This window comes from Hoplias malabaricus, chromosome 2, assembly GCF_029633855.1.
Source record: "Hoplias malabaricus isolate fHopMal1 chromosome 2, fHopMal1.hap1, whole genome shotgun sequence".
Lineage (NCBI taxonomy): Eukaryota > Metazoa > Chordata > Actinopteri > Characiformes > Erythrinidae > Hoplias > Hoplias malabaricus.
In genome coordinates, this window is record NC_089801.1 from 26,374,521 (window position 1) to 26,390,239 (window position 15,719).

Genomic DNA, 15,719 nt, shown 5'->3' on the forward strand with positions numbered 1-15,719 from the left:
GAAGTCCCACCGCGACCCTGAACTGGATAAGTGCTTTCAGACAATGTATGAATGAAAAAAAAGGTTTTTAAATGTATGCAGTTAAACAGCGCCACCAGTGGATGGGCACTCACTTTGTGAACACAATAAATACAAGTTATGATGAAGCAATGTGTCTTAATGTACAAATGGCATTTTAGTAGTTAGTTTATTTACATTTTATACATGAAATCATGTTTCTAAAACCTTGAAGGATATTGATAAAATCAGTGAAATATTAAAAAAAAACAATGGGTCCTGTTTATTAATTCTGTCACTTGGCGAGCAGCCTGTCCTCTGAGCCTGTCTGTTGTTTGTCTTGTGTTAACTTGGCCTTCTGGTTTCTTAGCAGCGTTTTAGATAAATTCAAATAAATCTAATTAAAATATTCAAAATTCAGATAAAAATACTTATGTCAGTGATTTAGCTCATTAGAAATAAAATGATAGGATGTGTTATATTAAGTCACTCAAATAATAATAAAAATAATAAAAAAGTGTTAAAATATTTTTTTACTGTATACGAATATCAAGTTTCTGCAGTAAATGGTCCAACCTAAAATATTTTATTATTTTATAAAACATACTTCATAACTGTTTTGTCTGTGAAAATATTAGAAATTCTGTGCATAGATTCATGTTTTTATAGCATGTTTTCAAAATGTCCCAAATTGTCTGGCTATAATATAATATAATATAATATAATATAATATAATATAATACAACATTTTTATTTTCAATTCATATTTAATACTATCAAACGTATGTTCCACGAACATATCGTCGTTTAAAATATTACTAGAACATCAATAATAGCTTATATCCTTGGGGTTTATGATGAGTTGACCGCGCCGCAGTAAACTGATCTTAGTTCAGCTTCTTCACTGTGTGACGTTTCCCCGTTTCCTCTCTGTCCTGCAATGAGCTCTTGTTCCTAAAATGGCGCCGTTAGACCTGGACAAGTATGTTGAAATTGCCAGACAGTGTAAATATCTTCCAGAGAATGATCTGAAGGTGAGTATCGTCGTATCGTCATATGTTTAATATAGTCGTACTCCGTCTTATAAACCTATTCCTTCTCCGTTGTCGACAAAGCAGACAAACTGCTAGTGCTAACTGGCTAGCAAGAGTTAGCTATGCTATCTGTTTTCCATTAAAATAATTATTGTTAGCTTAGCTAGCTAAAAGTACAGTGATATGCTTTCGTCACATTTTTAGAATTTGTATATACATCACGGTAGTCATGGAATAGCATTGTTTTACAGCGTTGGACTCACGGCAGAAAACTGTGTTTTCCCACGACATAAAAAATATACAGCTATAGTAAGGTTAGCTTATCTTCTGCCTCAGGCTCATAGCTCTGCAGGTCGATGGACAGTTTCTGCAGTCTAATTATCAATCAAATTACTGAAATGTAATGCTCAATTTCCTCAAATAAGGGTGGCCATGCATAGAGCACCATTCTCGCAAGAGTACATTTGATTATTTTTCCAGCTAATAATGACTCGCAGCACAAACGAAAAGTTTTGGTAAATGAGGACATGTTCGTTTTATAATTTAATGTAGAATTATTAGTAAACGTGCCTGACCACAATAGTTTGTGAATCTATAGCAGTCAGACAGTAAGCAGTCAGTTGCAATGAACACTGAAATTCTAATTCCATATTTTCATTCTGGCTAAGAAAAGCATAAACAATAATATGTAAATATACAGTGCAACAGGAAGGAAAATATGAAAATAAATGTATACTATATACATATGAGGTAGGTTGCATAATAAAATTAAATGATGAAATATAAAACAAGATTTTAATATTAAATGCTTTTATATTAATTGCCTTTTATTGTAGAAAAATAATCCTACATTTTTAGATTTGTTCCATTTCATTCCATTTGTTTATCAGTGATGTGCACAATGCATTACGCGCAACTGCTTACATGATCCCCCTCCCCTTTTGTCTTTAAAGAGATTGTGTGACTATGTGTGTGACCTTCTACTAGAGGAATCAAATGTACAACCAGTATCCACTCCAGTCACTGTTTGTGGGGACATCCATGGACAGGTGCTAACAATACACAATAGTAACATTGAAATTTGTATTACGTGATAATTGTGATTTTATGATGCTAATCCACTTTTTTGTTCTTTTCTTATATTCAGTTTTATGACTTATGTGAGCTCTTCAGAACTGGAGGACAAGTACCAGACACAAACTACATTTTCATGGTATTGTTTTCTAGGGAATGACAGAAGTGTTTAATCCATATATAATTATTTCAAGCTATTAATTAAATAAAAAATGTGTGTGCATATATATATATATATATATATATATGCGCATTTAGTGAAATTAAAGAACACTAGGTAAGATTTGTTTTTTTTTGTTTTTTTTTTTTGCTCCTGAGACTCCCCCCAGTGTAATTCATTTTTACAGCACTGTACTGAAATCAATAGATAGGGGGTGGTTTTCTGTCCTCTTCCAAAATGTACACAGTAAATTTGAACTACATAACATTACATAATTCAGTCATGGAAGAGCACATATTTAACTCTCTTTATGTTTGTTGTATTGTAACTGAAATTTGTATTTCAGGGTGACTTTGTTGACAGAGGATATTACAGCTTAGAGACTTTCACATACTTGCTAGCACTTAAAGCTAAGTGGCCAGACCGCATCACACTACTGCGTGGGAATCATGAGAGTAGACAGATCACACAAGTCTATGGATTTTATGGTGAGTATCAAAAAATAGACAACTACTTTGAGGTTATTTAACCTGACGCTGAAAGTGTGTTTCTTTTCTGTAGATGAGTGCCAAACGAAGTATGGAAATGCCAATGCATGGAGATACTGCACAAAAGTGTTTGACATGCTGACGGTTGCTGCCGTAAGTCTGACCATGCCTTGTTACAGTTTTATTTACATATTGTACGAAGTGTTTGTGTTGCTTAACTATAAATACTTGCTTTTTATAATTTTTTACTCTATTATTCAAAGCATACCTTTTCCAGAAGTTTTAACAGTTACCTATCAGCTTTATTTTAAGAGTATTTCTATTTTTGTCAGATGAACTATTTGAGTTTATGGTAGTTTAAGCCTATCATAGTTAAAATGTGATCTGTACAGCGGATGTACTCTGTAGAATGTTTTTTTTTTTTTTAAAAAAACAATAATTGTCCAAGATATTAGCAAAATGTGTATTTCTATGTACATATTACTTTAAATTCATGTAAAGAAAGTATGTGAGACATACAGTTCATGAGTCAAGAATCCCAAACACCTGAAGGCTATGAAGAAAAATGTAAATGAAACCTGATTTCAGTTAGGCTGTTTTTTTTTGTTCACAGACAGTGTCTATGGAAGCATATCAGTACCAAAATTATATATAAAATATAATACTGAAAGAACACTATTGTGAGCTTCTCATGCGCTGAATGTTGAACTTTAGGACAAATCATGTCTGGGTTCTCTGAGGTTGAACAGAATTCTCATAGCTTAAAGTAAATAAATGATTAGATAGACACATTGTGAAATCAATATTGCTTAAGTCATTATCACATTACTAATCTATATGGTGCAGCTAATCTACACATATCGCAAATATTCGCTTGTTCAAATCTTAATATAATTATCTTCTACTGACCAGGAGATGGCTGGGTGTCACTGAAATCCATCGTAGTGACTGAGAGCTGAGGGTGTTTGAGATGTAGTTTTTGTGTTGGTTGCAAGGCACTCTTCATACAATGTTTTGTGGTGTTGCTTGAGGTGGTGAAAAAGTTTCAATATTTTGCCTTTGTGTCCCACCTTTGACAAGGCAGGCTTTGGATACTACCTTGTTTTCTTCTAACGTGGTATAGATATGTAAACGTATACCCTTCTGCTATAAGGCTGATTTATACTTCTGCATTGACTCGATGCAGAAGCAAATGATGTGGGATATGCAAGAGACCTACGCAGTTGTAAGGGTTTATACTTCTGTGTTTGTGTCTGCATTGCTCTGCAATTACACCGCCACAACACTAGGGCTGAAACTCAACCATTTTCCTCTACACTTTGTAGTACACAATGTAGTGGTGTAGTAGTATTAGTTTTATAAATATTTAAAGTACACTATTTAGCAGGGCACACTGTAACAGTTTTTCTGTGTGCTTCAGCTTCTCAATGAGTTTTTTTGTTTCGCAATGAATTAGCTGCTGTCTGTAGTCTCTGTAGTGTGGAGGAGAGAAGCTCATGTTTCTGTACTTCTTCTGTTCAACTTAAACAATGTCTGTCTGATTACTGACCAATCACAGTTGTTGATGTCCGTGTCTACGCAACACGTATATATTTCTGAAGTGGTGCACGTCAGGCTATGCCATAGGCAACACTTTAAGCTCAAACTTACATGTGTGAGAAGAACATTTTAAATTAAATTTATGATTGCATCTGCATTTTGTGTATTGCATTTTCATTTTAATTTGGGTATTAATGAGCTTGCATAAAGTGTCAGGTTGAGCTGCACCCTGTAGATTTATACTCTATGATAATGGCTCAGGCAATATTAATGTTTCAAAAGACCCAGATGTGTTCAATTCATCTGACAAGTTACTAATTATTATTTGAGCAGCAAGAATTCTGCTCAGCCTAAAACACTGACATAGGTGCATCATTTGTACAGATATTCAACATATAGTGAAGTATGACGAGCTCATGATACCGTTCCTTCAATCTATACAATTTAGTGGTGATTTTTTTTTCCTTCCAAGACTAAAGCTGTTTCATTGTCTGTGATTGCCACAGTCTAATTCCCAGCTTCATGATGTGTCATACATTTTAATCTGGACTGCAGGCACTTCACTGTATATGAAGCCCTGTGGCTGTACCATGTGCAGAACAAAGCTTAACATTTTTTTGCTGAAGTAACCATGGGCTTCCCAGATATTGGTGTCAGCTTGATGGCAGGCGATGTCTTCCTAAAATCCCAATATGCTTTCATGTGAGTGGTACCTTAACATGTCACAATGCTGTGGGCTTTGATGCAACCTCATGCCAAAGATGGAGGCTTGAGCCTGAGACTTGGACTCACCTGCCTTGACAGACTCCTCCAAATGACTCAGATTCAACTTGGGCTCGAGATTTGGGACTTGTGAACAATTTTTGAGTAATGTAATTTATTATTTTACTGTATGTAAATAATGTCTATTTTTCACTTTTGTTTGTTGGCCTGCCATGCATAAGGTGGCCACAGATAACAACTCTGGCCATGGCAGCAGCAAGTTCACCTGCTGGAACTGTGTTGGGGTTAGTGTTAGGGTAGCCCAAACTAGTCCAAGGTCCCATCAACCAAGTGCTAAACGCACTCTGCTTAATTGTTCCACAGTTTGGTGAGTCAAATTTGGAGCCAGAGCCTAAGGCACATGAGAGGCAACCGCTGCTTTCATTTTGTTTCCACCAGATGTGTTAAACATGCTGTTTCAGGCAATGCTCTGTGCACATTAATCTCCTCTATTCAACATACACAGTCACGCAAAGCGAGGTTAAAATCAGTTTTCTACTTGCAATAGTTTTTAAAATTTGGGTTTCTACAAATTGCTCTAAAATATACTTGTAAAAATAATCATACAGCTGATCAGTTTAGATTCTGTAGTGTGTGCTAAAAAAAATGACAGTACAGTACGTGACTTAAACTCATAAGAAATATCAGTGCAGTAATGGTGCTTTTCCACCATAAGAGACTTGATGTTCTAATGGGTGCAGTGTGTTTTTTATGAATAAAACACATCCTGTTTCCTTAAAAGGAACAGCTGCAGTTGTCCAAGTCAACTGTGTGCCTTAAAATACTGTGTGGTATGTGCATGCTGTAAATGATCTAAACCGGTGCTACCCAATTTTAGTTTTGCATGTGGAAGAAATTGCTCTGAAGTGACATACCCACTTCACCTCAGAAAAGGGTTGTGTGTACATAATTTGCACCAGCTGTGTTGGGAGAAGGGAGGCTCTAAAACATGCTGGACTGTGGTACTCCAGTGGCACTTTTCCACAGCATGATGACTACTTGGCTAGGCTCAGCTTTTTTGCATTTCATTTAGGCAAATCCTGATCAACAAGTGTATACGTGTGTGAACTTGGACAAGGAGCCATGTTGAATCCCCAAAAAACAACACGGGAATATACAACGAGTATACAGCAAATTTGCATATTTGGTGATTATTGGCCTTTGCCATATTCATGACAGCAAGGATTAGAAAGTGATGCGATGTACAGCTCTGCACAACAGTGTATTTTTTTTAATTAGCAAGACTACATAACTATAAAGCAGCTTCACACATTTTTTTTTAAGTTTCACTGACCATGCAGGGGCACTTTGTAGATCTGCAAATGCAGACTGTAGTCCATCTGTTGCTCTGCATTCTTTATCTCCTTTCCAACCTGCTCTTCAATGGTGAAAACCCTCACAGAACCACAAGAGAGCAAGTATGTTTTGGGTGGTAGCAGCACAGCTTCACTAGTCTGATCCACTAGTATCAGCGCAACACACACTAACCACCACCACCATTATGTCATGTCACTGCAGAACTGAGAATGATCTACTCCCAAAAAAATATCTGCTCTGTGGTTGTCCTGTTGGGGTCTTAGTAATTGAAGAGCAGGTTGAAATGAGGACAAGAAAGTATGCAGAGAAACTGAGTGGACTACAGTCTGGAATTGTCGAAATACAAAGTGCTCCTGTATGGTTAGTGGAGATGATAAAATAGACTATGAGTGTAGATACAAGCTAGGTGTATCCAGTAATCAATCTATGTGTGCACGTGGGTGTGTGTTAAATCCAAATTAGGTATTGAAACATGTTTATGTATTTTGTCTGTGTTTTTGTTTATAGTTGATAGATGAGCAGATCCTTTGCGTGCACGGAGGCCTTTCTCCTGATATAAAAACTCTGGACCAGATCCGCACAATTGAACGTAACCAGGAAATCCCTCACAAGGGTGCGTTTTGTGACCTTGTTTGGTCTGATCCAGAAGATGTTGACACCTGGGCTATCAGCCCAAGAGGAGCAGGTTGGCTTTTTGGCGCCAAGGTCACCAATGAGGTAACAATATTTTGCTGACACATACTTGCTATCATTAAATAGATTATCTTTTTAAACAGGAAACAAATAGCCTGAAGTAAACATGATGTATAGAAATATTTAAATAATTGCAATGGGACATGGTACAATTACATAAAGGTACTTAATGCGTACCATTGTGTCTACTAACTCAGAATGTAGTACATTTAATATACACAGTTTATGGAACAAGTAGGATTTACAGATTATTTAACTACATATCACCTGGGTGTGATTTTGGCAAACCTGGGAAGTGTGTGTGTGTGTGTGTAATATGTAGTGAAAATATGTGCGCCTCTTAGCAGAGAAAACATCTGCACATTTGAATGCAAAGCTTCTGTATATTAGCCATATATGGGGCCTGTGTAAAATGAAGCCAATATTTATAATTAAGACCATTTTACTGGTAGGTTCGACTCAGCAAATTAATATAAATTGTGCAAAAACTTTAAGCAACACTTGGTAGTAATTTTAAATTAAAATTTCAGCTTCAAGGTAAATGCTTTTCTGACCTGTAATGGGTAAATAGATCCTCTGTCACTGCTACTCGGGGCTCAGCACTGCAGAAACTGCACTATGTAACTATTGAAGGAGGGTAGCACACCAACCCCCACATCCCTCTCTTTTTGTCAGGACAGTGCTGTAAAAGTGATCTACATTCTGCAACTGTAGGTGCAGCCCAGGAGCCAAAATACCAATTTGTACCTAGTCGTATTTAGTCAGTATTACCAAAAATGTTTTCGACTGTGACTGTCCAAACTTTTAAATATGACTGTATGTGTCATAATAAATGTTTTTCCTTTCTTTAAGTTTGTCCACATCAACAACCTGAAACTGATTTGTCGCGCCCATCAGCTGGTTCATGAGGGCTACAAGTTTATGTTTGACGAGAAGCTGGTAACGGTGTGGTCAGCGCCTAACTACTGTTACCGCTGCGGCAACATTGCCTCCATCATGGTCTTCAAAGATGTGAACGTACGAGAGCCCAAACTGTTCCGGGCTGTCCCTGATTCAGAAAGGGTAATACCACCTAGAACGACAACACCCTACTTCCTCTGAGTCTGCAGTCATTAAGACCAACAGTGTCTACCCTCCTACCCTCATTTTTCTCACTTTGGTCAACTTTTAGATTTTTTTAATTTTTTTTTATTTTATTATTTTTTTTTTTTTTTTGGGTAGCCCCATTTCCTACTCTGTCACACTGGATTAGATTATGATGGACTCCAAAAGATGTCTTTCTGGACAAGGATTAAGCTTAGTCATGGACTACACACCATTCTGAATGGATATACTCAATTTACAGAATATGTAGCCCAAGAACAGGGTTCATCCCTGTCCAGGAATGCAACCCTCTGAGCTCCAGATTTGAACAGGTAATTCAGATGAGTGTCGTCTTGGCATAAAGAAATTTTAGTGTAATTTCCGTTTTCTTACATGGGGTTGTATCAACTGCAGTCTTACTCCTAACAACCCATGTATATCAGTTAATTGAGTTACTGAAATTTTAGGGTTGATGCTTGAGAAGATATCATGAAGAGAAAAATGTTGTTGGAAAATGTTGCTCTGATTGTATACTCTAATGGAGAGAGATTAGACTCAAAATACTTGACAAATGTGTAAATGTTAATTAACCAATTAGACACAAATCACAAATGTTTCCCTGTTAACACATAAAGATGTTCTCATGCTTCACAATTTGAAAAAATACAGTTAAATTTGTGAATGCATGTTTTTGGTTTTTATAGATATGTACTTTTTTGTGAAACAATGTGTTTGTTTACATTTTCATTGCATATATTTGCAAATGCGCCCTGTGAAGGACTGGCGTCCCCTCCAGGGTGTATTCCCGCCTTGCGCCCGATGATTCCAGGTAGGCTCTGGACCCCCCGCGACCCTAAAATTGGATAAGCGGTTACAGATAATGGATGGATGGATGTTTGCAAATGCATTCATTTTCATTTATGGTATATCTATGAAAACCAAAGACATTTGTTTATGAACTTGACTGTATTTGTACAATGTGTCTAATTGGTGGATTACCAAAATCACAATAATCAATTATTTTTTTAGACTAATCTTTCCCCATAAAAGCAGGCCCTCTTGTCTGGAATAGTTATGTAAAGTGATATAATAAATTCTGAAATCCTTAAAATACCAAGATGGGGATGAGGATGGACCAATTTGTGAGACAGAGAAAGTTGTGATTGCATTGTACATTTAAATAATTATTGATTACTTTTTATTTTCTTTTTCCCAGATTTGTTGTATTTTATTAATTTAGAAATTTAAACACATATACTGATTAAATATCAAGGGAGAAAGCCCTTTATTATTAAACAAGATTTCGTATGTGTGTTCACTCATTTTTACTTGGTTTGAGTTTGAGGTGTGCAGTAGGATGTCTGACTTAAAGAAGAAATACAGCTTTCACAAGATACAAATAAACATTTATCACACTGACTCTCATTCAGCTGCCCCTCAAAATCGCATTATATTTAGAAAGTAAGTAAACCCAAATTATATTATTTGTGTAATAAGCATCAGACTCAGGTATGGTGGTGTATTCTATTGGTACTAGTGTTTTTTCCAAATAAATAATTACGTATATGAACTGAATTTTATCACTCACGGCAGACTTTTCTCTCTGAGGCCATGAAAACTGAGTCTAGGCAGCTGAATCTGTGGCTTTGCACAAATTTATGACAACATTGTGGGGTGTTTAACATTCTATCATGTCAAAAGTTATTTTTTTATTGTAGACACCATTCAAGTTCCTTGTTTTTAGTATAGGGGAGCTTTTAAGCTGCTCACGATGCCTCTCCCCATTGAAAAAGCGGAGACGGTGGAGAGAGAGGCTTTGACAAGGGATGTGAGTCAGAGAGCCCTATGGATGACTGGACCCCAGCTCTGGCAGCAGTAGCAATAGAATACATCATCTAGCCTCAGTCTAAACATGCTCATAATACAGATAATATAATTTTTAGATTTACTTTTTAAGAAATCAAGTCCTCAGATATGTGCATTACATGTGATCAACACTGGGACTGAGAAGAGGTTTGTGAATGGTTTTCTTATTAGGACTGAACAATAGAAGTGTCAGCACTATATACATTTAAAATGTATTTTCACTACAGATTTCTATTTTTTATGGAAAATTATTTGTCTCATTTCACCTGAATAAATTAAGCAAAGTGAGCTTTTAGAGGAAACACTTTTACCCATATGCAACAGAAAGGTAATCTTTTTCTCAAAGTTGGGGGTAATTTTCTCCAGCATAAATTACGTCAGTGGATTTCATGATTACCCTTTCATGAAAGTATGAGCAAAGTTGTTCCAAGAAGGCCAGCATTGCTAAGAATAATCTGATGTACTCCGGTCTGCATGTTAATGGGAAGGGGTCAGTAAAGTTGGATGGATGGATGCAGAATGCATGCAATAGGTCTATACATTTCTTGGACTGCTAAACTGATTTTGTAATGGCCAGAAATATACACCAATTAAAAATAGCCAAATTTATTTGTATAGCACTTTTTACGACCTGATGGTGTCTCAAGAAAAGAACAAAACAGTTTCTGCTAAACAGCACAGCAAACAGGAAGAACAGTGAGTACAGTGCTGTAGGGCTGAGTGTGCTGTAGGTGGTTTACTATGTGTTTTTATTTTATACTCCATTGTATGACTATTTGTTCTGTTCCACTATACATTTTAAACATGCAATTGTTGAGTCTCTCAAACAATAAGTGTCCTGTCAAAGGTTTTGTAAAAGCTAATCTTTTTCAGCTGTTATAATTTTGTTCTAGTGTAACTCCAGTCTGGTTTTAGGGAACACCACAGTAACTGAATCTGCTCTCCTTACGGTTACAAATGACTTACTATTGACTTTAGACTTGTAAGTTATTATTCACTGTTAGAGTTAACACAGAAAATCATTTGTAAATTGAGTTGTTTAATTATCGGTTTAATTACATGTAGTTAGCACTCTCCTGAATTTGGCATCAATTCCACCAAGTAATCCGAAATTGGAGCCATGGAGCAGGAATAGACCAATATCCTCAGTTTGTGCTTTTCAACGTTTGGAGATTTTCAATGCCTACAAGTCACAGATACTTTTATTTCATTTTGCACAATGTTCCACATTTTATGGAAATTGGTTTTGTGTATTTTACCTACATTTCAATGTGCTTGTACCCACTTGGATTACACAATTAATTAACGAGAAAGCCCAAGCCCAAACCTGAGGATTGTCCAATAGGTGTATCCTCTATTTCCTATTGGACAAGCTTGATTTTGGAATTAATTATCTGGCTAAAAAGAAAACCCTGCTTTGTAAAATACCTGACGTTCACAGGATATTTTGTGAACAGAAACAATATTTACCAGAGATAAATGGGTCAGAAACAAAACGTTCTGATTCTTTAGAAAAGTGTAAAATCCCCTAACAATAGCTTGTGTACAGAGTTTAAAAAAATGTTCAAATCGGAACAATGTTTTCATATTTACACACGTATGATTGCTCCGCCTCTTTTTAGTTGTATCGTTTGATTGACGGTGCTGAACACGAACGAAATACGTCGGTTAGACGTCACCAATGCACAGCCTAAGCATCAAGTTTGTTTGTGCGTTTTTAGTAATCTGGTCAACACAAATTCAGCTATCCACGGAGAGCTATCGGATCTCTGCAGTCACAAATGCGCCGGCGAAAATTTCTATTTTATTTTATTTCTTCTCAGTGGGAGGCGGCTTTACTTGAATGACGGAGAGACGTCGTGCTGGGCGCACATTTTTCTCAGACATATTTCGCGAGCAACAAACCTTTTTTTGTATAGAAAGGGAAAAACACAAAAAGAGGAGATAACTTGCCATATACAGGTAAACGCTAATTCACATTTTTTTTTTTACCTTAAAGCAAGGCTTTTGAAAATGTGCTCACGTTATTTATCTGTGATGTGTCCCATTACCCCTTTATAGAGCTCCTTTAAATGCTTCTTGTAGGAAGATGTATTTCTTTATATACATTTCCCCTACGTATTTAGCTAATATTGCGGTGCACGTTTTGTATATTTGACGGGTCCAAATGTATTGTTAACGTTACCTTACGTTAGCCAGAACTGACAAATGAGCTGCCATACCTCCAGTCAACCCTCACATTCTCAATATAACTCTAAATACACGGCGACATTCCATTGCAACACATAGAACACGAACACGAACAAGAACATTTAGGATGTAAATAAGTAGAAATTCCAGCGGGACCAGGAGGTGAGCATTGAAGCCGAGTTGTAGAGAACAAACACCGGCTAAACATCATGTTTACACTTCATTTTGTTTGCTTGCCCTTTCTAAATTCCACATTTAAAAAATAAACCAGTTTCATCTGTGGCAGGATTCCGACAAATAGCCGCCGGAAAAAAAAACGAAATAAAAGATATAGAAACAAAAAGAAAACCACACACAGCCGTCGCTGGACAAGAGGTTCTTGCCATTTTATAGGTAGAACTGATTCACAGCAGTGCAGATGGCTGGTTAAATGTCTGTTGAACTGGATGACTGACTGAGTGCATGTTTGGAAACCTTAGAAAGGCATTCAGGTCCGGAACAGTCGCTGGTGTTTGGGAAACATGAGCAATACGCGATGGCTCTTCTGGTTTCAATTTTGATTGCTTTGGAAAAATGGGATTTTAAATATATTTATTTATTTAATATTGCGCATAACATGCAGCTTTCATTGTTTGCATACGGAATACATTGTGAAATATACTTTTTTTGTTTGTTACTGAGTCTTTTTTACATTACTTTTTGACCTTGCCGAAAGATTCTGTTTTAGTGTGAATGGCATTCACGTAGAATGAATATGTATGTGCATTAAATTACCCCCAGCTATCAGAAGTTTTCAAAGGCCTTTAAAATACAATGATCACTGAAAACTAATAAATATACCGCATGACATAAACAATACAACATTGGTGATTTACCCGGGGCAGACAGACATTGGAATAAACATGAAGTGTTCATGTATGACTTGTGAAATTACTCAAGTATTTCCAGCATTTCTAGTTATGTGTAGGAACCCAGGAGCACTGCTGTGTTGCAGTGATGTCACCCATTCAAGTTTGTTAGGTGTGATGTCATAAAACATTTATACAAGCTGTTTTTATTTTAGTTATACCCATTTTCATTTTTAATGAACTGATATTTAACTATGATGCTACAAGTATTACCAATAAATAAAGAAATATAATCAAAATCAACTAAAGGCTCCCATTGATAAATGAAAAATTGACAGTGAATTTTTGGTCTGAAATATATGGTAATACTGTAGCGCCATCTTTAAAGTTGATTGCTTGTGCATTATAAATAAACTTGACTAGCAAAGCAGTATGAGGGTTATTTGTCTTAAACCTTATTCAGACATGATTAGTTTTACATGGGGAGCTGTGGTAATGTCATTTTACCAACAGACGTCAGTAAAGTTTATGGTGGATTCGTACGGGATATTTTGGTGAAAATAACAGAGATAGGAGTGGCTACCATTTTCCCGCACTACTGTCACACAGTGTGGATCTTATACAGCAGTGCTACTGGAGTTTTATACTGTCACTCTTCTGAAAACAGTCCTTCACCAAAAAAATCTAGCACTCAATGACAATATATTCTAGTCCTTCAAACTACATAATGGCAAGAAGAAGTCAAAAGCTTCACTAATCCTTCTCACAAATATTATAACCAATATTATAAACGGTTGAATTGTAAAGATGATAACATCTGTAGGCTGCTATTGTGAATCAAATCTACCTACAGCTTCCAGAAATTCCTGTCCACAGAGTGATATTTTAGGTTGTCTCTGGATTTTTGCTGCACACTCTATGGTTTACACACTCTAGACAAATGACTAAAATGGTCTTTCTGTCACATTCACAGGTAAAACGAGTCAAAATCCAAGAATAACATATCACTGTAAGCTGTATCAGCTCTTTTTATTTTATTTTATTTTTAACAACCTGAATTATAAATGTTGTTCACCAAATGAATGGCTTTAAATGGGACTTAATTTCCTGGGGCGGCCCGGTGGCAGAGCAGGTAGCTCTAGGGACCCAGAGGTTGTGGTTGTGAAGAGTTTGGTGTGTTCTCCCCGTGTCTGTGTGGGTTTCCTCCGGTTTCCTCCCATGGTCCAATAACACGCATTGGTAGGTGGATTGGTGACTCAAAAGTGTCTGTAGGTGTGAGTGTGTGAGTGAACGTGTGTGAGTGTGTCGCCCTGTGAAAGACTGGCGCCCCCTCCAGGGTGTGTTCCTGCTTTGTACCCAATGATTCCGAGTAGAAAAGTTGGGCCTCTGAGCAAAATGTAAATAAAAACAAAATGCAGTAATGTGCAAATAATTTAAACCCTATATTAAATTGAGAATAGTACAAAGACAGTATTTCAAACGTTTTTTAAAAATTATTTGTGCATATTGAATTTTATTCCAGCAACATGTTCCAAAAATGTGGGACAGGGAACAGAAGACTGGAAAAATTGTGTAATTCTACAAAAAATGAAATTGGTTAATTTGCAACAGGTAACTGACATTGTTGTGTTTAAAAAGAGCATCTCTCAGAGTCTTTTAGAAATAAAGATGAGGATTTACCACTCTGTGCAAGACTGCATTGGCAAATAGTGACACAATTCAAGAATAATGTTTCTCAAAGTAGTAATAGTGAGGAACTTGGGTTTTTCTACAATGCATAATATCATTAAAGGATTAAGAGAATCCAGAGAAATCCTTGCATATAAGGGACAAAGCTAAAAAAACATTATTGATTTGCTGTGGTCTTCAGGCCCTCAGATGACACTGAATTAAAAGCAGACTGTTGTGGAAATCGCTGCATGGACTCAAACACTTCCCAAAACCGCTGTCTGTGAACACTGTTCGTAAATGCATCCACAAACACAGGTTAATCAAAAATGTAATATCAACATATAGTGAAAAAATGATCACAGTTATGTATTGCAGTATCTTTAAATCTTCCTGAAAAGTAAAAAAAAATAAATGACACAGCAAACAGGAACACTGATACAGAAAAATAAATCTTCTCATTTAAATATACTTTTAAGGAACACAGACCTAATTGGACAATAAATTCCTCTGTACTTTTTATACTGTTTGCCTTATATAAAGCTTTCAACGTCAGCATAAAAGATTAAGGTAGTATTTATTAAATTATTATTTTTAACCAGGTAATCAATAACTTATTAATTAAAACAATAAAACAACTTAATAATAATTTTATCAACGTTGATTTTCTTTTTGTTGAGATACACAGACAATTGAGATCAATTTTTAAGAGGCTTTCTTTAGATCTAATAGCTCCTAGAGCACAAAGGAAAATGCACTTGAATGTAAACCATTTAATGTGGAACTTAGGAGGGGCAGAATGTTAAGTGAAAAGGCCATTTACAGCTGCTGCTGTGTAATGGAGGTTTTTTTTTTGCTTCAGATGTCAGGTTTGTTGTTAAGTGAAATGACAAAACCTGCACATTCCTACAGCCATATAAACAGCATGTGTTTACAAGAGCATCAGTATTGACTGTTACCCCATAGTTAGCTTACTTTTTTAGTCTTCAAGAGCTCTGGT

At 36.2% G+C, this 15,719-nt stretch overlaps 2 protein-coding genes across 4 annotated transcripts in view; both read left to right on the forward strand.

Moving 5' to 3' along the window:
* The first annotated feature begins 881 nt into the window (after positions 1-881).
* Positions 882-9,625, forward strand: ppp6c (protein phosphatase 6, catalytic subunit). Its single transcript, XM_066659877.1, has 7 exons — positions 882-1,031; positions 1,985-2,080; positions 2,179-2,244; positions 2,612-2,753; positions 2,827-2,906; positions 6,879-7,088; positions 7,917-9,625. The coding sequence occupies exons 1-7, from the start codon at positions 957-959 to the stop codon at positions 8,163-8,165; spliced, it is 918 nt and encodes a 305-aa protein (XP_066515974.1). The 5' UTR covers positions 882-956; the 3' UTR covers positions 8,166-9,625.
* Positions 9,626-11,752: 2,127 nt separating this feature from the next.
* Positions 11,753-15,719, forward strand: part of scai (suppressor of cancer cell invasion) — a 44,246-nt gene continuing 40,279 nt past the window's right edge. For 2 of the 3 annotated variants that reach the window (XM_066661821.1, XM_066661820.1), the window contains exon 1: positions 11,753-11,975. The gene's annotated coding sequence lies outside the window, so the exon portion shown is untranslated. Of the gene's footprint in view, positions 11,976-12,247; positions 12,366-15,719 lie in introns of those variants that run through there. The other variant, XM_066661822.1, reaches the window with a different exon arrangement.

Excerpts from the sequence above, each read along its gene's own strand:
- ppp6c (XM_066659877.1), top strand. The coding sequence starts at position 957 with ATGGCGCCGTTAGACCTGGACAAGTATGTTGAAATTGCCAGACAGTGT. Across the intron at positions 2,081-2,178 it reads GTGGGGACATCCATGGACAG|TTTTATGACTTATGTGAGCT; the intron begins GTGCTAACAATA and ends TCTTATATTCAG. Across the intron at positions 2,907-6,878 it reads ACATGCTGACGGTTGCTGCC|TTGATAGATGAGCAGATCCT; the intron begins GTAAGTCTGACC and ends TTTTGTTTATAG.